Source organism: Larimichthys crocea, chromosome XXI, assembly GCF_000972845.2.
Source record: "Larimichthys crocea isolate SSNF chromosome XXI, L_crocea_2.0, whole genome shotgun sequence".
NCBI lineage: Eukaryota > Metazoa > Chordata > Actinopteri > Sciaenidae > Larimichthys > Larimichthys crocea.
In genome coordinates this window covers 15,305,044-15,327,074 of record NC_040031.1, presented here as the reverse complement: position 1 = coordinate 15,327,074, position 22,031 = coordinate 15,305,044, and the positions used below count along the sequence as shown (strand labels likewise).

General features: G+C 37.2%; 1 protein-coding gene across 1 annotated transcript in view; it reads right to left on the bottom strand.

The window, feature by feature from the left end:
• Positions 1–22,031, bottom strand: part of muc5d (mucin 5d) — a 23,200-nt gene extending 1,169 nt beyond the window's left edge. The window contains exons 1-47 of the mRNA XM_027272990.1: positions 21,968–22,031; positions 21,422–21,683; positions 21,202–21,316; positions 20,498–20,588; positions 20,310–20,416; positions 20,015–20,225; positions 19,779–19,904; positions 18,776–18,893; positions 18,547–18,685; positions 18,343–18,447; positions 18,144–18,216; positions 17,906–18,043; positions 17,630–17,794; positions 17,452–17,546; positions 17,241–17,367; positions 16,888–17,143; positions 16,142–16,203; positions 15,776–15,876; positions 15,546–15,697; positions 15,304–15,442; positions 15,119–15,226; positions 14,849–15,028; positions 14,540–14,779; positions 14,269–14,425; positions 13,825–13,953; positions 13,507–13,657; positions 9,876–10,661; positions 8,989–9,500; positions 8,161–8,193; positions 7,985–8,061; positions 7,136–7,307; positions 6,769–7,013; positions 6,481–6,664; positions 6,145–6,343; positions 5,869–6,047; positions 5,700–5,769; positions 5,061–5,200; positions 4,947–4,978; positions 4,690–4,858; positions 4,469–4,573; positions 4,012–4,052; positions 3,677–3,799; positions 3,183–3,284; positions 2,968–3,096; positions 2,720–2,759; positions 2,048–2,171; positions 1,835–1,958 (exon numbers count right to left, since the gene is read on the bottom strand). Of these exons, the coding sequence (XP_027128791.1) occupies positions 1,835–1,958; positions 2,048–2,171; positions 2,720–2,759; positions 2,968–3,096; positions 3,183–3,284; positions 3,677–3,799; positions 4,012–4,052; positions 4,469–4,573; positions 4,690–4,858; positions 4,947–4,978; positions 5,061–5,200; positions 5,700–5,769; positions 5,869–6,047; positions 6,145–6,343; positions 6,481–6,664; positions 6,769–7,013; positions 7,136–7,307; positions 7,985–8,061; positions 8,161–8,193; positions 8,989–9,500; positions 9,876–10,661; positions 13,507–13,657; positions 13,825–13,953; positions 14,269–14,425; positions 14,540–14,779; positions 14,849–15,028; positions 15,119–15,226; positions 15,304–15,442; positions 15,546–15,697; positions 15,776–15,876; positions 16,142–16,203; positions 16,888–17,143; positions 17,241–17,367; positions 17,452–17,546; positions 17,630–17,794; positions 17,906–18,043; positions 18,144–18,216; positions 18,343–18,447; positions 18,547–18,685; positions 18,776–18,893; positions 19,779–19,904; positions 20,015–20,225; positions 20,310–20,416; positions 20,498–20,588; positions 21,202–21,316; positions 21,422–21,683; positions 21,968–22,031 (7,197 nt within the window). The remainder of the gene's footprint in view (positions 1–1,834; positions 1,959–2,047; positions 2,172–2,719; positions 2,760–2,967; positions 3,097–3,182; positions 3,285–3,676; positions 3,800–4,011; positions 4,053–4,468; positions 4,574–4,689; positions 4,859–4,946; positions 4,979–5,060; positions 5,201–5,699; positions 5,770–5,868; positions 6,048–6,144; positions 6,344–6,480; positions 6,665–6,768; positions 7,014–7,135; positions 7,308–7,984; positions 8,062–8,160; positions 8,194–8,988; positions 9,501–9,875; positions 10,662–13,506; positions 13,658–13,824; positions 13,954–14,268; positions 14,426–14,539; positions 14,780–14,848; positions 15,029–15,118; positions 15,227–15,303; positions 15,443–15,545; positions 15,698–15,775; positions 15,877–16,141; positions 16,204–16,887; positions 17,144–17,240; positions 17,368–17,451; positions 17,547–17,629; positions 17,795–17,905; positions 18,044–18,143; positions 18,217–18,342; positions 18,448–18,546; positions 18,686–18,775; positions 18,894–19,778; positions 19,905–20,014; positions 20,226–20,309; positions 20,417–20,497; positions 20,589–21,201; positions 21,317–21,421; positions 21,684–21,967) is intronic.

Genomic DNA, 22,031 nt, shown 5'->3' with positions numbered 1-22,031 from the left:
TCGACTCGAGTCCAAGTCACTAAGTCTCAAGTCCCCATGTCTGGCTAATACTAACATTTTAAAGATGAAAAACATTACCAATGAAAGTTACATACATTGTTTTCATTGTCACAATTATCGTGTTTTTTTTGTTTTTTTTTATTAAACGGCAATGTAACCAAATCTAAGCCAATCAGTCGTGAATAAATCTCAAAACCAGTTCTTCCTTTCTTTCACATCTGGAGTCAGATAACACAGAATAAATTGAATACGTTAAATGTTCATTCTAAACATGAATTATTGTGAGTAATGCAAAATCTGTTAACATTTAAGTTTAAAATGTATCACTCTTGCTTTTGTCTTTAACAAAATCATTCCGAAAGTAATAATTTGTGTCACATCTACAGACATATAACAGCAGCAGTTATGTCCTTAGAGGTTCAAATGCTTTGTTATGTCAACCAAAAAAGCCAAATCCTCCAGCCATACAGTATCTGACAATGCTAGCAGGCCATAAATAATATATTAGAAAAATGAAGCTTCAGGACGCATGAAATCTGACCACGGGCTGTGATTGGCCCACAGGCCGTACTTTGGACAGCCCTGCTTTACTGCAAGATAACATTTAATATTTACAGTATTTAATGTATATTCTCTATTCTTTAAAATTCTTGAACTTTATTCATTAAAACTTTTTACTTAATGGTACAAGCAATTATTGTTAAAATATTATTTATTTTAGTCTTAGTTTGGTTGCAGCAGGAACATAAACAACATGGAAGACATCGTAAACTTGCTTAAACATTGCACTGAGCAACCAAAATGCTCCAGCAGCATTCATTGTTGTAATTGAACTAAACTGCGACTGGCGTGTCAATTTTAACATCTTTATTTTAGGGGTTTTAGGGTTTTTTTTGTGCACACAAGAAAAAAAAAGCACCTTTTTGGACTCGGACTCTCAGAAAAAAGAGACTCTGGATTTTATTTCAAGACTGGTCATGACCACAACTGTAGGGATATCACCAGTGTTTCCCGTTAATCACCTAATAATGTCTAATTTGTCCTGCCGCACAAGAACAAGAAAACACACAAGAAAAACAAGAACACATGATCATCAGTAAACCTCTGAGTTTTAATTACATGAAAGTGATCCAGATTTGCAGTTTGACACATTAGATGTTGAAACAAAGATAGTTTAGATATCCTTACACTTTACACTTTTGTTGATTAGATGAGTTGTCTGATAATTGATGTTGATAATACCGTTAAAAATGAATGAAACCAAATACATGGTTTAAATAATTCACACTTTAACACATATCTAATCCGCAAAAGACAGTGAATGCATTGCTATGTCATGCTGTACATCTGAAGCCATTCTTGTGTTTGCAGTGAAAGGAAGAGAAATACCTTCTAAGACTGAAAATACCATATCATATAGTTTGTATAAAGGAATAACCTTCAAATCTAATCTACCTCTTCAATCTAAAAAGAACCCAAAAACCCAAATATGTAAATATGTCATCATGAGGCACCCAGAGGACCTGCCTCCCTGACAATAAATAAGAATGTGATGATAACTATTGTCAGAGTACAAAGAGCCAGTTTCCAGATGTGTAGGAAATTTCAGACCACTTATTTATAACTTATTTGCCCTCGTTTTGAGGCTACTGGACACACAGAGCTGTGTCTTCACATACTGATAGTCTAATAGATTTTGGAAGGGAATTGTTAAAGTTTATAAAGGATAGTTTATTAGTCAGATTTTCACTTCACACCTATTTTTCTGTTGCCTTTAAAAGTTTACTTAGTTAATTGTGGGACATTCAGTGACTTTGCAACCGCATTTGTCAACTGAAATGTAGGAGTGCTGTGTCCTGCTGCCATCAGTGCACAACATCTCCACCTCCTTCTTAGTAGTGGCCATTTCTTGACAGCATGAGCATGAATGCATCAGATTATTGCGCTCTGCAGAGTACCTGTAAATAGACACAGTTTCAGGCAGGATTAGTGTCAGTCACCTGCTGTTTAGTGAGTAGTTTGTACTGTATATCACACAGATTCTTACATTGATGAGGACGCTCCACAGGATCCCTCACAGGTTGTGATTTCCACTGCCACAACAGACTTGCAGTTCTTCGTCTGCAGATAGGTAGTGTTCTTCTTCATTTCACAGTTGTGACGAGAAGTACCTGCAAATGAAACATGAGCATTGTTTTCATCTTGCTGTAAAAAAACAACATGTAGCACACGTCATTATTTCAGTGGTACAATAAAATAAATGTATTCGCCTTTGATTAGTTATGTGAATGTAAATGTATATGTAAATGTATTCTGGTCAGGCTGACTGCAGATCTTCGCAAAATTAACCTATTGGTATAATATTGAGAAATGAAGTGTTAAAACAACTGATTTATAAACAATTTTGATAATCAATAAATAATTTCAAGCAAAAATACCAAATGTTCACTCCTCAAATGTGTGGATCTGTTTCTTTTCTTTGTTTTATATCATTGTAAACAGAATAATTCTGAATTTTAGACTGTTTGAAGACCTAATCTTGGGTTTTGAATCATTATTTGACATTTCACAGACTAAACTATCCCTGGATCCCTAAAACTATTTTTCCACACTACCAACAAATGTAACAGAGAATGATGGGGAAGATCATTTAAAAAATCTCACTTTAAAAATTAGGATGGAGATGTAATTTGAATTTATATTATCAACTCATACTTACAAGTTTTGCAACAGCCATTCTTGTCACTTTGTTCAGTTCCCTGTAATATAGACAACATGGATTGTAACATACAGAGATAAACAATGCTGACAGGTGTTTCCCCTTCCCTCATATTTTTCTAACCATGCACATTAACTTATGTTATATGATACATTTTCTACGTGTTTCTCTCTGTCTATGTTTTCTATTAACAAAGATATTAAGTTGCCAAAAAAACAAATTTCTGCTTCTTTCAGCATTATACTCACAGGAATGCAGTTCTCTGGATCGAATTCAGGACATGTTGTTTGGTTTTGAGAGGTTATAAACTCATCCTTCACCTTTTGACAATCATACTTAGTACAGTTGTCATTTGGTGGAGACCAAGACTGGGAAGGCTATCGGAAGTATAGAAGAAGTCAATAAGTGAACATAACCCTCCTGACTGATATCATAATTAAAGTTTCTGTTACACTGTACTTACTTTAATAATAATCGGAGAAGTGAATCCAGGCACCTCCACAACACAGCTCGTCTTCTTACATGAGCCACAACATTGTCCAGTTTTGTTTTCATACACATAGCCCTGAAAAGAAATGCACAAATCAATACAGCCTGCAACGTCACTGAATTATGTTTGTACATAACTAGTAATTAGTATTTCCAACGTGGAAAGGTTTGAGATAGACACACAAATTTAGGCAAATACAGATTAATTTGTGGCGCTTAAAAAATTTAACAGCAACAGCATGTCCTTGTTCCTCTGAATAATCTACAGTAAAGTATTTCAGTACTTCATTGTTTCTAGATAGTAGCAGAAATGTCAGAGACAGATGTTTCAAACCTGAACATCTAAAATATACATGGTTAATACATGAATAATGAAAAAAAAAAGACTGTACTTTAATATTTTAAGTAATGGTATGACCAGTCACATTGTATAAAAACAGCAATACTCTCATTGCCATGCAAAAGTACCTCTGGGCAATCCGTCATACACTCTTTCATAACACAATCAATGGTGTTCAACTTGCTGTTGGGTTCTTGAGTTTCAGTACAGTGGCATGATTCACATGGGCTCTTGGAGAAATTCATACCAGGCTGTAAACAATAAAATGCAAAGTCTGAGCCAATTTCATGTAAAGGTCAGTAAAACAAATGTCACTCCGGTCTGGATAATAAAGAAGAACTTAAATATTACTGTAAAATTATGTCTAAATCATAGTATACTTAATTTAAAGACTGCTTTATATACATGTTAACAGGCAAGTATAGAGCATAGAGCATATGCAAAGTATGTAGTAACTTCTTACCTTGTACTCAATATCATTGAAGACACAGACACCTTTGGGTACTAGATAAAAAATAATGATGATGATCACATTATGACTTATGCTTCATTTAGTTTTGGGGCTTTCACACAATAATACTAAAAGTTTATGTACACTTTAAAAAATGCCAAACCAGGACAGAAAAAGACAAAAAGAAAGAAATATTCCAAGATGTTAATTAAGGGAATTTATACAGAATAAAGTAATATTTTATACCAGAGACTGTTGATTGTACAGTAAAACACCATCATATTTAATAACATATTTCACAGTCTTTTACTGTCATGGTGTGGCAGTTTTTCATCCTAAAATCTACAGTCAGGGACAGGTTTTAAGATATGGAAAAAAAGGTGCCAATTTTAAATGTGAAAACAATAGTATTAACATCCCTTTTACCGTAAAAACATTTTACAGTGTAATTGAAATATGCACATCTTACCACAGATATAAGAGGGGCAGCAACTGTCAATTGAGAACTGGATCTCCAACTCAAATCCAAGTTGGCACTTTGGTTTTGACATCGAACAGCGTCTTTTTTCACATTCTGTTGGTTGAACGGTAAGACAGTTTCTGGGTTGGTGAATTCAGCGTATAAGATTCCATTACATTAAAATTATTACATTCAAAGAGGTGATGGGCATGTTATTTTAAATCACTAACCACATGTCAGTTTGCTACAGCAGTCCACTGTTCGGTTCACCAGCACCTCTCCTTCCTCTGTGCAGGTTATTGGTTCTTGAGTGGGACATGTGAGAGGCTCGCACTGAACACTCAGAGTGTCCTTATCACAAGCACACTGCTGACAGCCACTCTGCCAAGTCTCACCAAGCTGTTTGAGTGATGGAATAGAGTTAATTAACATTATTGAACACATTATGAATAAACTATGACAATTAGTCATGTATTGTAGAATTTACCTGTTTAGGACTGCCATTAGGTCCAGTACAACCTGAAATAATTGAAACAATCATTTTACCTGTGCATTTATTCACAAAAATGTGATTTTTCTTCACAACAGAAAAAGCTCTTACAGGAGGAGACACAGACGTCAGATTTTGGACTGAACCAGGTCATCCCCTCTGGGCAGAAACATCCCTCAGTGAATTCTTTACAAGACTTGCTCTTGTGGCTTCCTTCTCCCTTGCATTTCTTTTCATTATTTTCATTATATCTAAAGATAAAGATGATTGATTGTGAAGAACAGACATAATAAATGCAGAAATAATACATAACATAACATCATTTAACCCATGCTAGCAGCATGGCTCTAGAAATAGCAATATTGCTCTGTTGGTCCACCAGGCTGAAATATCTCAACAAGTATTTTATTGATTACTATGGGATTTTTCACAGACACTGATGGTCCCCAGAGAATTAATCCTACTGACTTTGGTGATCCCTGGCCTTTGCCTCTAGTGCCACCATGAGGTTGACAAAGTGAAATGTCCGAATAACTATCAGAAGGTTTGCCTCAGGATCAATTGTAATAGTTTTGGTGATCCCTTCCCTTTTCATCCAATTTAATCTAAGTCAGAAATTTAACTCACTAGTTAACTTGCTAGTTTTTTAATGTAATCATAACAAATACACATACAAAGCAGTCCATATTTCCATATGTCCATAGACATTATTTAATTTATGATTTTGCTAAATAGAAGTGAGCGCATTACCTTGCGTTGCAAGTTGGTACAACAGTTGGCCCACAAGGATTGTAGACTTTGTTTTCTGGACATTTATATTCTACAATAAGAGAAAGCCGGTTTAAATAATAAAATGATGAAAACAGGTCATCTGGACATCCCAAAATGTTTGCTCTCTGTTAAGACAAAACCCTCCTACCACACTGTCCATTTGTAGCATTCCTCCAGGGTACACAGATAGACTCTTGAGCGCACAAGATGGCATACACCTCCAAACTAGAACAACCGATGCTGGAATTTTGCATGTGGCAAACATCAAATTTACAGGCCTCATAATATTGTTCTGGTTGCATTACCTTGTGGCATTCCTCAAATACCCTTAATGAACAAATAAAAAAGAAAATACAGTGTTAATCAGAGTAATAATCTAGAATTAAGTGACATATTGGTTCAGATTTATTCTGTAAGTTCTTACTTGCTCATCAAAATTTCACAAATTTCAGGGTTGCAGGGTTCTGTTGTAGGTGGTGGAGGTTTTGGTGTAGGAGGAGTTGTCTTGCAATATGGCTTATTCTTATCTGGTACACGCCACTGATGTCCCATTTCAGGGCATGAAGGATGAATCTTTCCATTTGGTAATCTGCAGTCATTTTTCCTGTTATTGTCACAGGTACCTGGTGAAAGTAAATATTAACAATATAGTAAATATTATCAAATCTAGCACTGTTTATATAGTTTTATTTATAAATGTAACATAGAGACTTAGAGACTTAAAACATTTAGTCCCATAGCAAGTCGATTATCATCTTACCACACTGTCCCTCCGTGTTGTTGTGGAAAAGGGAAAATGGCATTTCAACACTGAATAAAAACCCTTTGAACATCACAACTGCTTCAATTGCTGGGATTTTCAAAAGCAGCTCAATTCCTGTACTTGTTATGATGAGGTCATCGTTAGTGTAGGTTGGGAATACCTGCTTGCCATTGATGTACACCTAAACAATTGCATTTTAATCATCATCGTCATTTAGTATAATTTAAATGTATTCAAGTAGAATCATTAAAATTAGTTAAGATAGTTTGTTGTGGCAAAATTTACCATGTTCAGAACCTTTGGGACCCTCTCCTGTCTGAGAATAATCTTAAACTTTTTGTAATACACAATCAAGGCTTTGGCACAGGTCACAGTCCCAGAGGCATCACAGTTTTCGTTGTCGATATGGATCTTAAAGTTGTGTCGAGGAATGATCTCTTTGACCAGGACATACGTGCAATTTTTCTGAAAGCTGTAATACTGGCCATCAAATGTCACATAATGAGGATCTCCCCAGCCAGAGCAAACACCTGCAAATATTAGATTGTGGTTACATTGAGTATTATTTATTTTAGTTACCTTATATGTGTAGTAGTTTTAAAGATGTTGCTTAAATGTAAATTTTTAAAATACTTTTCTTTTTTGAACTTACATCTGCATTCGTAGTGGAAACAACAACCTGTTTCATCGTAAACCCTCACCGGTGGGTGCCCATTTTCACACACAGGCTGTGCTATTTGTTTACATGGCACATGTTCTGTTATTACTCGTCCACTGTCACACGTTTCGGTGGTGCATCTGGTTGAACTCCAGGTCTCAGTATTCTGTGAAGGCCAAAGTAGTACTTTTAGCAATTACAAAGCAGTAAAATAAATATAGTTTGAACCCGCCAGAAGCACACACCCACAACATATACTTCTATAATTTATGTAATCAAGGGAAAAAAGGAACGGTATTTACATAAATATATAATGCTAAGGTGAAATACAATATTATGCACGTGTTATTTTATTTACAAAGCTATTTGTTTTGTTGTTTATATATTTATGTATTAATATGCCTGTATGCATGTTGTGAGTTGCGTCTGTTAATGTGGTTTGTGATTGCACCTCAGAAAGAATCTCATAAACCTAATGGGGAGCCTAATTGATTAAATTATATCAAATTAAACAACCATTGACATTAACATTGACCGTTCCAATATTCTGCAACTACAGGGAGAAGATATTTGATGATAAAAATGGATTTCTGTTTCATCATATACATCTGTGGACTTTTTCCACACAAGAACAAAGGCGTGAAAATCAAAAAGATTGATTTTAAATGAATTGGTAATTAAATGTTGAATTTATCAATTCCCCTTATCCTCCTACTCTTTATCCAATAAAATTAAAGACCTTGTTTCAGGCTTTCTCCAAATATGTACCCTGGAAACAAAGCCAATTAAGGAAAGATGATCTGTTCTTCTAGAGTACATGTTAATATAACTAAATTGAAGTACCTTTCTAGGTGGAGTGAGATATGGACAGTCCAGTGGATTGGCCGTTGAACTAATTTGTGTTGTAGCGCCAGAGCTAACTGTGGTGGTGGCAGAAGTCGGTTGAGTCGTTGAGTGACATGGACTACCAGCCTTCTCAACACTGCATGTCAAATTGCAATATGCAGTGAAACACCAACCTGCTCCATCAGTCTTATTGTACATGAAGCTACCTATGAGAACAAAACCAAGGCAGTTAGATGAAAGTGATTAGTGCTGTGAAAAAAACCCAACTGGTGTTACTGGTGTTCATGCAACTGTTGTAAATACAAGTCTGACCACTTTAATGATTTCAAAATGAACACTTTAATGTAAAATCTATGTCAGGATCTAAATGTACTACAATGTCATAAATAACCTGGATAAATATGTTTCCAATTGTCAAAGTTTTTTGGTCCTAGGTATTAGTAGTGGCTGTGTTTGTGTTTGTGACCAAACGACAAAGCCACTTGTTTTGTTAGAATGCATGTACCACCTATATTCTCAACATTTTAACAACATTTTGGCTTTTTTTTTCTAGGATACAAAAGGCAATGTGGATTTTGATAATAGACCTTAATATAAACAGGACTTGACCTCAGCATAAACTTATTACAGATGTAATGTGATCAGGTATACCAAGTTGCATTGTAAAGACAGGTGTAACTAAGAATTTTAATTCAATTTTATAGTACCAAATCATAACAGAAATTATATTGTGACACTTTCTATTTAGAGCAGGTCTAGACCGTTTATATCATTTAGAAGCCCAACAATTCCCATCATGAGCAAGCCCTTTGCAACAGTGGAAAGGAAACTTCCTGTGACCCAAATACTATACTGATAATAAGAACAACTGGTGACAATTACTTACCAGGAGAATAAATTTGATCCATGTACGTGCAGGAACATAATGTTGTTCTGCCTAGTGTTGAAGAATGAAGAGTTGAAGATGTTACAGTTGGAGTTTCAAGAGTAGTCTTCTCTACAGTTGGTGCTGTGGAAGTAGGCTTTGTGGTGGCTGTTGTAGTTATTGCAGTTGGCCTTTCTGTGGTTGTGAGTATTTCTGTGAATATTGTAGTTGGCTTTTCTGTGGATATCGTGGTAGATGTTTCTGTGTTTGTGGTTGTTGTGGTGGGGTTTTCTGTGGTTGTAGAAGCAGCAGAGGTGGGCTTTTCTGTGACTGTGGTAGATTTGGTGGTTGGTTGGGTGATGGTTGTTTCTGTTGTTGCTGTGGTTCTGGGCGATTCTGTGGATATTGTGGTAGATGTTTCCGTGATTGTGGTTATTGTGGTGGGATTTTCTGTGGTTGTAGAAGCAGTAGTGCTGGGCTTTTCTTTGACTGTTGTAGATGCAGGGGTTGGTTGGGTGATGGTTGTTTCTGTTGTTGCTGTGGTACTGGGTGATTCTGTGGATATCGTGGTAGATGTTTCTGTGATTGTGGTTGTTGTGGTGGGGTTTTCTGTTGTTGTAGAAGTAGTAGTGCTGGGCTTTTCTGTTACTGTTGTAGATTTGGTGGTTGGTTGGGTGATGATTGTTTCTGTTGTTGCTGTGGTACTGGTCCTAACCGTAGATATTATAGTAGATGTTTCTGTGATTGTGGTTGTTGTGGTGGGGTTCTCTGTGGTTGTAGAAGCAGCAGAGGTGGGATTTTCTGTAACTGTTGTAGATTTGGTGGTTGGTTGGGTGATGGTTGTTTCTGTTGTTGCTGTGGTTCTGAGCGATTCTGTGGATATTATAGTAGATGTTTCTGTGATTGTGGTTGTTGTGGTGGGGTTTTCTGTGGTTGTAGAAGCAACAGAGATGGGCTTTTCTGTAACTGTTGTAGATTTAGTGGTTGGTTGGGTGATGGTTGTTTCTGTTATTGCTGTGGTACTGGGTGATTCTGTGGATATCGTGGTAGATGTTTCTGTGATTGTGGTTGTTCTGGTGGGGTTTTCTGTTGTTATAGAAGCAGTAGTGCTGGGCTTTTCTGTGACTGTTGTAGATTTGGTGGTTGGTTGGGTGATGGTTGTTTCTGTTGTTGCTGTGGTACTGGTCTTCACCGTAGATATTAAAGTAGATGTTTCTATGATTGTGGTTGTTGTGGTGGGGTTTTCTGTGGTTGTAGAAGCAGCAGAGGTGGGATTTTCTGTAACTGTTGTAGATTTGGTGGTTGGTTGGGTGATGGTTGTTTCTGTTGTTGCTGTAGTACTGGGCGATTCTGTGGATATTGTGGTAGATGTTTCTGTGATTGTGGTTGTTGTGGTGGGGTTTTCTGTGGATGTAGAAGCAATAGTGCTGGGCTTTTCTGTGACTGTTGTAGATTTGGTGGTTGGTTGGGTGATGGTTGTTTCTGTTATTGTTGTGGTACTGGGTGTTTCTGTGGATATCGTGGGAGATGTTTCTGTTATTGGGATTGTTGTGGTGGGATTTTCTGTGGTTGTAGAAGCAGTAGTGCTGGGCTTTTCTGTGACTATTGTAGATTTGGTGGTTGGTTGGGTGATAGTTGTTTCTGTTGTTGCTGTGGTACTGGTCTTCACCGTAGATATTATAGTAGATGTTTCTGTGATTGTGGTTGTTGTGGTGGGGTTTTCTGTGGTTGTAGAAGCAGTAGTGCTGGACTTTTCTATGACTGTTGTAGATGCGGGGGTTGGTTGGGAGATGGTTGTTTCTGTTGTTGCTGTGGTATTAGGCGATTCTGTGGATATTGTGGTAGATGTTTCTGTGATTGTGGTTGTTGTGGTGGGGTTTTCTGTGGTTGTAGAAGCAGTAGTGCTGGTCTTTTCTGTGATTGTTGTAAATGCAGGGGTTGGTTGGGAGATGGTTATTTCTGTTGTCGCTGTGGTACTGGGCAATTCTGTGGATATTGTGGTAGATGTTTCTGTGATTGTGGTTGTTGTGGTGGGATTTTCTGTGGTTGTGCTTGACCTTTCTGTCACTGTCGGTTTTTCTGTGGTTGTGGCAGGTGTGGTGCTAGCTGATTCTGTAGATGCTGAGGTGGACTTTTGAGTTGCTGTTGTAGTTGTAATCCTAACCTGAGGTTCAATTTGTTGTGTTGTTGTAACCACTGTATTTGTAACAACTTCAGCTGTTTCTGTTGTGGTTTCCTTGCCTGTTGTAACAGCAGTAGTGGTGGCATTTTCTGTGGTTTCTGTGGGTTTGGTGGTCAGTTGGGTGATGGTTGTTTCTGTTGTTGCCATGGTACTGGTCTTTCCTGTGAATATTGTGGTAGATGTTTCTGTGATTTTGGATGTTCTGGTGGGGTTTTCTGTGGTTGTAGCTGCAGCAGTACTGGGCTTTTCCATGACTGTTGTAGATTTGATGGTCATTGGGGTGATGGTTGTTTTTATTGTTGCTGTGGTACTGGGCCTTTCTGTGGCTATTGTGGTGGATTTTTCTGTAATTATTGTCGTGGTGAGGTTTTCTGTGGTTATGGGAGAGGTAGTGGACGTTTCTGTGACAGTGGTTGTGGTTGAAGGATTACAAGTGTTGACGCAACATTTTATTCGTATTTCATAGTCATAACAAATCGGAGGTATACCTTGGTCTTTGTTATGACAAGTCAATCCAACAGCTGGGTCGCATGTTACTTTTTGGCCTAATATATTCAAAGGTATGTATTTTAATTTTGCTGCTCTACATTCTATTTCCAGAGGTTTTCTACAAACACTCAGATCTGGATCAGAAATGTCTTTAATGTATTGATGGTCTCCATCATTTGTATAGCTTGGGTAATTAGTATTTATCCATTCTGACCATGCACAATAAAAACATTCAGGAGTTGTTGTCATGCTGTGCATTTTTGTGGATACTGTTGTAGGTGTGGGGGTCGGTTGGGTGGTTGTTTCTGTTGTTGCTGTGGTGCTGGGTGTTTTTGTGGATATTGTGGTAGATGTTTCTGTGATTGTGGTTGTTGTGGTGGGGTTTTCTGTGGTTGTAGAAGCAGTAGTGCTGGTCTTTTCTGTGATTGTTGTAGATTTGGTGGTTGGTTGGGTAATGGTTGTTTTTGGTGTTGCTATGGTACTGGGTGGTTTTGTGGATATTGTGCTAGATGTTTCTGTGATTGTGGTTATGGTGGGCTTCTCTGTGGTTGTAGAAGCAGTAGAGGTGGGCTTTTCTGTGGTTACTGTGGCTCGTTTTTCTGCAACAAAAAGATAGAATCATCAAGTTGTCTTTAAAAAGGTGAAAATCCATACAAAAAAATCTTCATCACCTATGCTGTACACCTTTAAAGACTTATTCTTACCAGTTGTTTCAAATACAAACACTGTTGTTGGTGTCTGGGTGGGTGCTGTTGTAGAGCAAGCATGCATAATTATGGAAACATTTCCATTTTCTCCACAAATAGCAGTAATACAAGTTCCATCACCATCATGTGTATCATAGATTTTATCTCCATACTTGTACATATGTCCCTTATATGAACAAGTGCAAGCTGAAATAGAGATAATCATTCAACAATTATGTGGGTATTTATTGTTTCAACAGATACTTCCTCTTGTCTTTTAAAGTAATATGCATGTTATGTTTCTTTTTCAGTGACAACAATCAATCATGATCATAATCATACCTTGGATGTTATATCTGCATTCCACCTTTGTTGCAGAACAATTACTAAAAGGTAAATGAAAGAGGAAAGGTTTAAACACAATGTATGAACATACAGTTTCTAATAATGGTTTTGGAGTATGGCATGGAATGCAGCCATGCACTGGGGCACACTAAATTTATCTGATGTCTGTGTAACTTTCTGTCTTCAGTCAATCCAGTTGTGTACTCAAATTTTGGTGCTAAGAATGAGTGCATCTTGTGTGACGTTCAGCCCACCTGCTTAGACCAGGCTGACTGCTTAGTATACTTCCTGTGTTCCATAGTATGTTGGTCACTTTATTTGGTAAAGGCCTGTTTCATTTATGTTTTGCTCATATTTCCATATTTATTCTGCCTTTTTTTTAACCAGCTGGCATGTAATAATAATACAAGCAAAAGAGAATAAGAGTAATTTTTATGAGCATCTGTCATCCACAATATCTAGTAACCTGATAATCCTTTATTATTTGTATACTTATTACTGAAGGCAGCAGGTATCTTCCATCTGCAGTCTCTAATTGAAATAATGTTGCAAATAATTTTAATAATGCACTGTCAAGGTACAAAATATGGCAGCTTTGCTGGTTAAAGGATCAGTGTGTAGGTTTTATTGACATCTAATGATGAGATTGCAGATTGCAACTCATTTAATACTCTTTGCCTTCCATATGCAGATGTGAGGATGTGATATCCAATGTGATTCTAATTTATTTGTGGGTGATTACCAGACACACTTGACTTCATTAAATAGTTTTAATTATTTAATTTATTTTATATACCTTAACTGGTCTACTAAAATACGAAAATATTTTTCACTGTAAACATACACTAAACAACATGATTGTATGATATCTAAATATACATTATTTCATGATATCAGCTTATAATTCACCTTTTAACCAAATGCAGTATTAATAAGACAGAAAGTGTCTTACCATATTTGACAGTTTTCCTTTGGAGGCACAAGGGCCCCTTCTTTGAAATGCTTCCCTACATCATCATAGCAGCCACATTCCTCCTTTGTCACACACTTCATGGTAACTTCTTCCAAATATGATTGTTCAGGCGGGCATCTTGGATAGCAGCCTTAAAAAGTTAAATGTCACTGTAAATTGCAAAACTAACACAGAATAGGTACAGACAGTCTAACCAAACATCAAGGCAGTGAACAGCATTGTGTGTCAATCAAATTTCCCTAAATGACTACAACCTTAAAAATACATACATTACTTTCATGTCATTTTTTTTTTTACCTTCTAATGCTGGAATTTTATTGTAGCACATTCCTGTGGGATTCCTGCATGTCTTCATGCATGGTTTTCCACAGGACTCATAGTGCCATTCACACTCTCCATCAGGGTTGTAATAGTCACAGAAGAGAGCTAATGAAAAAAGAAAATATTAGAAATATGTGATTATGCATCATGTAAAAAATCTTATAATCTTAAATCTTAATAATCGCTAGAAGACTAATGTGTGTGTGGTTGGGGTGTCTGTGCCTGGTGGACATCCCACTCTGGCAGTCCTGATGGGCAGAATAGTCTCTCTTGAAAGCAATACTTTGATAAATTAAAACTTTCTCCTTTCACATGTTTTTCATTGTATTCTTTTCATAACAAAATGATAATGACAGATTATTTTAATCATACATTGTACATTTATTCATCTCCTCACAGGAGCACAAATAAAATACTCACGGCAGATTGTGGGAGTTCTCCATTTCACACAGGCGCCAGCCTCATTACAGGCTGCTGCATATGCTGCTACAGCCGAGCAGAAACACTCACAGTCTCCTCCTGTATTGCAGCCACACGTGTCTCTTACACAGACATCATGATAGATTTTTGGATCCACCTTTTTGAAAGAAAAATTCAAGAAGAGGCTAGCTAATTATACAGAAAGTCATCGTATAGACTGATTACAGTGACTTGCCATGTGACACTGCTCAGCAGGGTTTGTTTTTCTTACCTTTGAATGGCAAGCAGCGAATACTTTACTGTTGATAATGCTGCAGCGTTTTAATGCCCACGCCTGCCTGTGTGAGTACAGACTACAAGAATTGTTCAGTGCTTTTGCATCAGGGCAAGTAGGTGTCACTTTCCAGCTGTTTCCAAACTCAAGGGTTTCAACCACAACTTCTTTGTTTCTGGTGGTGAAATCATTCTTGATATTCCCATCATAATTCCCACACAGACCGCAGACTTTTCCCTAGGATAAAATAAAATGTGATTAAAATTGTAAAATGGCTTATTAAAATGTACTTGTTTATCCACTCACCTTGAATGTGGAGCTGAGTTTGATCATAAGTGTTTTCTTCTTATTCCAAATGAGAGCAAGACCATTATTTGCCTCAATGACAAGATATATACCCATAGTGTGGATCTGATAGGGTATGTCCACACCGCTGCTTTGTTCGATAACTTGGATATTTTCCTCTGTGAGGAAAATTTCCTTATTCTGAAAGAGACAAAACATGCTCAACATTTGTAATCCTGCAAAATGAGCATTTTAAAGATTATTTTAAGGACATATAATACTGTTATGTACCCCTAAGTAGAGCTTGATAGCAGTGGAGCAGATGCTTTCAGTTGTTCCACATGGGATGCTCTCAGTCAAGACTCTGAAAGTGCCATTTGTATCGTTCCCACAGTAATCCTGCAAGATATTAATGTCATTATCACAAGACTCACTTTTGACGAATCACAAAGACTAAACATGAGTTTGTGCCATACCTGAGTGAAGACATAGCCACATTCCCCGTTAAAGGAGAATTTCTTTTCATCAAAAGTGTTGTAATGCCCTTCTCCATAAATGGTACAGGTCCCATCACAGTCATGATCTGTACACTCCCATTTTCTGCTTTTGCAAGTGCTACAATTGAAATGCAAGTCGTGAAGCTCCAATTAAAAACAAAAAACACAACAGTGAACTAACGCAACACTACATTTATGTACAATAAGATTAAGGGGCTCACCAGTTATTGCAGTTCACAGTGATAGTTTGTCCAGAATTATAGTATTCTCCACTATATGTGCAGGGACAGTCCTCTTCCTTAATACAGTTTCCTTTACCATCTGACAGCTGGCCATCAGGACACACACAGCCTGAGATACACTGTTTACTGACCTATAACAGTGTAACAGCAATTATTTTAAGTGCTTTGGTACAAACATGTAGAATGTGGAAGTAGTGTCTCAGTCTTACACAGTCTGCGTCCAGTGTCTGGCAGCTTTTTTGGCACTCGGATCCCGGCACACCTGGGGCTGCACTTGAGCAGTTGAAGAAAACCATTGGATCGGTGCATGCTGATGATGAAAATGATAATGTGTTAAAAAGGCCAGCGCTGTATGCCCTTTGCTTCTCATATCATGCTTTGTACCTACATTCACTCATGGCGGTTCCTATGCAGTTTAGTTTTCCACTGTGGCAGGAGCTGAAATGCATAGACAGATAGGAAAGAATGCATCTTGTTTGCAATTCTTACTAGTTTTGGCTAAATCTCTTACTAAAGGAAAACCAATATAGTAGTTCCCAAGCCCACTGCAGACCTGACCTCAGCAGGAAACCTACGCAAACAGGAGGTAAACTCCAGGGCTTTCTTGCTGCCCAGTGAACCATCTTCACCGCCACTCCTTCAATTTAATGTAACAAAATGAAAATAAAAATAAACAAAGCGTAGGGTGCCCTCGCAGCTCACCTGGTAGAGCATGCACCCCATGTACAAAGGCTTAAGCCTTGCTGCAGCGGCCCTGGATTTGTTTCTGACGTTTGGCCCTTTACTACTATGTTACCCCTCTTTCTCTATCTTCCTACCTCCCTGTAAACAAATCTAGGCTTACAACATACTGAGTTTTGTTTAGTTTTTTTTGTTAATCTTCACTTTCAGTAAAACCAAATTTAACTGTTTCATACGGATGTTAAGCAGTTAAATGCAATTAACAGGGGAGACCCATGAGAGTCTGCTACACTTTGCAAATCGGCGGCACGCCTTCAATCTGCAGGGAGGTACACATGGTACTTCAAAATAAAAATAAAATACTGTGCTGGATACTTACGATAATCTATAATCATTTACTTCAGTTCAAAATAAATGCTCTAGTTGAGCCTAATGGCCTTGGTGTTAGGTCACCAAACATGAGCAACATCCCCAGTTTGCCTCCAGATGGAGACCTTTGTCATTCTCTGTCTCTATCACCTCACATTTTCTGTAACCTCTCAACTGTCATTTGACTAATAAAAGCAAAAAATGTTCCAAAAATAATCATGAAACAAGGTTTACGCTGCTTTAATTTTATTGAAAATACTGAAGTACTTACCAGGTTTGTCCATGGACCTTGATGGATTGCCCAGGGTGTACCACCATGTTTCCCACATAGCATGGGCAATGTGAGGCCGACACACACACTTGCTTCTGATTGAGGTAAGTTCCTTCAGCACAGCCGCAGCCATCCAGTGGGGTAAACTTAACCTCACATGTTTTGTCTGACTGACTAAGAGAGCGACAGGTGCGACCACAGCTTGTCATTTGGTACCCATACACAAAAGTAGAAGGGCAGCCAGACGTGTATTTCTCTTTTGAAAGAAAAAACAAACAGATTTAATGTTTGAATATTATAAATAAATATAAAATTCATTTATTTCACACTTGATAGTGTGGGTTTAAACTTACGACATGTGGTGTTCCTCCATCCACACAGTGAGACACCTTCAGCAGCACATGCGTGTACATAGGAGGAGATGGCAGCACACATACACGCTTCACTGTTTTCACAGGCGCATGTATCGTAAATACAAGACTGTGGAGAGAAGCATTAATAGATTAAATTGACAGCTGAATGTACATATACATAGGCTGCATACCAAATGAAATCACTGCTTACAGCTACATAGTTTTCTGGGTTCACATCAGAATGGCACTTTGAGAACATTCCTTTTGGGTCTGACAGCAAGGAGCACCAGTATTTGGCATATTTCTCTGCAAAACAAATAAACATGTTTACTGGTAAAGTGTTGTAAAGAATGATATTAAAATACAGAGCATGATGACTTGTGGCCTACCCTTGTCTATGCTTAAATTGCAGGGATCCTTAAGTATGTTAGTCACATCGAGGCAGCTTGTTTTGGTCTTCCATGTGTTGGCAAATGTTGCAGCCATTCTTTCAATCAGTCCATTTGTGGTTTTGAAGTCATCAACTTCCACGTCATTAAAATCTCCACAAAGGCCTGAATGAAGACAATAATAATAATAATAATAATAAAGACAATAAACATAATTATCACTACAATAATCACATTTTACACTATCGGCAAAAGTGCTTGTGAAGTCAAACACACCATTGAGTTTTCTTTTATTGGAAACATCGGCTTTTATGTAGACCTGCATAACAGGTGTGAGCTGAATCTCGAGTTGTAGTCCATAGGCAGTGTGGATTACAATGAAGAAGGTTGATGGGCTGAAGACTGTTATGTTGTCTGCAGATGAATAAATATTTTTTACAATAAATAAAGAGACATTTTTAAATTTAGCAGACTGATTTATATTTTGTCATTTCAGAAGAAAATAACCACTCACTCATGAAAGAGGGAAGTTTAGAGATCAAATTGTTATAAGACACCTGTCCGTTGGCATCAACTACAATCATCTGCTGTGAGGAAGAAATGACAATATGACTGTTAGCCTTCAGGGTTAATATCAACCTTTCCAAAAGATATGAAATCATATCAAAATGATTCACTTTATGAGCCGAGAACCATAATAATCTGCAATTTACCATTTGTTTAGGCAGCAGTAGAGTGACTGAAGCCAGGCACGATGATTTATCTGATTGTTCACATTTGACCAGGTCACCAAGGACACTGAAAGTCCCGTTAGTTTCCTAAAATCAAGGTGATAAAAACGCATTTAATTACAAACAATTTTCTTGTTAACAGTATTGTAATTTTAAAGGATGAATTCATAAGTTTAAAAGCCTCACCTTGGAGAGAACATAAGAGCAGTCTCCATGGAAAGTGTATGTTTTATCATCATAGGTGGTGATATGCGAGCCACCCAGTACAGAGCAAATACCAGGACAATCTATATCCTTACAGCTCCACTCACCCTTGGTACATGTGCTGTGAACAGAATTCAGTCACTTCAACTGGACATACCACCTTAAATGCACATGTTGAAAATGTCAGCATTAAATTGAAGATGGTGATTACCAGTTTTTACATGGCCTCGAGTATGATTCTCCTGGTTTGTATGGCTTGCCATTGTGTAAGCAGGAGCACTGGTCGATGGGAACACACCCACTTTGTTTAATGTCATCAAATACAGTCCCTTGGGAGAAACATGATGACATAATTAGTCACAGGGCACAGAACAGTAAACTTCTCTACACATTGCAAACTGTGTCAGAGTTATCCATGTGTATAATGAATAATATTTACATAATTCACCACCAGACTGCGCCAAGTGTGCAGAGCTCAGCAGGAGTCATAGAGAGAAAACTAAATCACCTAATTTGCACCTTTAATGAATATTTAGTTTAGATAAAGTGTTCTCTAAACTTTATTGATAAATCTCTTCCAAACATATTACAGTGAAAATGAAACCACAATTAACCTGATGTATATGAATAGGAATAAAAAGAGGAATGTGTCTGAAAACAAAATTATTCCAACTTTATGGGCAGCAGTGTATTTGAGTAATGTCACAGATAACAACATTGTAACACTGACTATATCCACACATGCCGATCCAAAAACAAAATTGCCTTATAGCTAAACACCTCATTCAGATATCATTGTTGTCTGACAACTCTCACTGTTAATTTTCATCACATTAATCTATTGAGTTGTATCTATGCACCTTACTAATAATAATAATAAAATTTACAGGATAAAATCATCATCAAAACAATACACTAAAAATACTTTTTTTAAAGGCAGGTAGGTTGGTGCAATCACAATGTTGAAGCACAACTATACAAAGAAATGTAGTCAATGTGATAATAACTTCACTACATTAACATTAAGTAATAAATTCAGTATTTAAAGGCAACTTAATATATATTGATCACAGGAGCTATCCTGCCACTAATACTATAACTTAACTAGTACAAAGTACAAATTAAATAATTTGAGAACATAATCCAATTCACTAATATGATAAATAAATTTGTGTATAGAAAATCTGCTGTACAAACATAATCTGTCAACTTACCATTTGGACAGAAGCATCCGTCTATGCAGTGATCGTCACACACTTGGCTTCTCTGAGGGTTGCTGCAGGTGTCTGTACAGGGACTACCACATTCTTTATACTCCATGTTGAAAGGGCATGTTTTTGCTGTTCAACACCCCAGAAAAAAAAGTACAATTGAGAAACAGTGATTCTGACATAAACAGTATAAATCAATCAAAGCTTTAATATATAAAGATAAAGATTGCTGTTCTTACCACACAGTTGTGCGGTCTTCCATTGCTGCGGATTCCCACCTGCATGAGCGCACTGACGGGAGTACTCCGATATGGTTGAACACAAACATGAGGTACTGCTGTTACAGTAGCACATGTCCTTCACACAGGCATTGATGAAGGGGTTGGTATCAATCAGGTTCTGACAGCTAACAAATGCTGGTCCTGACAGGATGTTCTCACAAAGGTCTGTCTATGGGTCAGAGTACGTCATGTAATTAAATTGTACCTCGATATTTTATATAAAATTGTATGAAGCAAATTCATTTTCAAATACCTGATTTCTACAAGTCCGTGTGGCTGAGTTTTCTTCACAGTTTTCAGTAGGACCATTGATTTTCGCGGCCTCACCATAAGATTCAAGACTGATGATCTCCTGGGTGTCTATAGGAAAACAAAGGGTTTTAGCAAACGTGAAAACAGATTTTATATTTTTTGTTATAAGTCTTATTATTTTGTAATTACCTTTTTTTAAAAACTCATCATACACTGGGAGTCCGTTGAAGTCACCACACAGGCCACAAGTCTGATTTTTGAATTTTTCATCAAGCTCAACCTTAAATCCAGGTGAAAATTATATTTGATTAAAGTGCAGATCTCTGGACTGGCAACATTTTTTCATAGCTGCTTGATGGTGCTTTGCTTTTTTAACAGTATTAGAAGAGGATGGAAAGTTTGAGCGTTCACGTAACAATTTATCAAATGGCATCTACTGAAGATGAAGTGGAGTGAAGTGGAGACTGTTTTGTCCAAAAAAATGAACTATCATGCTTTCATGCAGTTTATGCTCCTAGTTTTTGAGCTTCTAGTTAGATGAATAACTTTCCTGGGGGCATGAGATGTGCTCCCTGGTATTATTAGCTTTGGCAGTATTTAGTCTTACAGACTTTTTAATGAACACAATGTGTCAAGTTCAGTTTAGTCATCAAGAGAAATGTTGAGGGATGTTGATCAGGACATTGAACCCTCACAATTGCTTCCCTTTAATTATTCTTAATTTTAACTTTCTGTCTCTGCTATTCAATAAAGGCAAAAAACTGCACCCTCACCTCCCAAAAAACTTTAATTAATCTTAAAAGATCTCTGTCTGTACTTATCAGTTTAGTTATTAAAGCAATAATTAAAATGGTAAGTGTAATTAGATATGATGACACAATAAATACACATACCCAGAGGGAGTCTTTTTCGTTCCACATGACGATCAATCCCAGCTTTGACTTGATTTTGACATAAGAGACACTTCGTACAATTGAAATGCCAACCTGGCTGAATGGTGTAGTGACACTAAAGGCAAAAATATATATAAAAAAATCATCAGAGTAAGATAATAAACATCAACCATTACTGTAACAAGAAAATCATCTGTTAATAAGAATTGGACAGACTCACAATTTATTATCGACTTTGATGGAAGTGTTGTCTAATTCCACAAGGGCACCCTCCAGTTTCATAGTGACCTTCTTGATGGTGGGGAGCCCATTTGTCTCCTGCCGTTGGAGCTGAATATTGAAATTCTCATAGCTTTCCACACACTGGGACGTGAGGATGTAGTTACAAGTGGAGGGAAGCCGAAAGAAACCTCCATCGAAAGTCTTAAAGTGATAGCTTCCCCATGTACTGCAGAACGGCTCGTTGTCAGAGGGACTCACCTCTAGTTTGTGGAGAAAAATAAACAAAAACAACACAGTAGTTAAAATTCTGCATGTTTCATGTTTGAAAAGACAGATCATCTGTACAGGCCTTTTGGTCACTGTCTGAACCACGACTTAAAACAGTAAACACATAATCATTGTCAAAGAAGCAAACCTTGTTTACAACCAAAAACAATAAAGACAAAAAACCGTATAGGTTAATTTTATGATTTTATCTTCCCAGGAGATGATTCTTTATACTTGTTAATAATATAATTGTTATATGTAAATTGGGTGTACTTACCAGTCATCTGTGCAGATATCACAAGGCCGAGTGTGAGCCATGGTATCACCCAGTCAAGTGACAT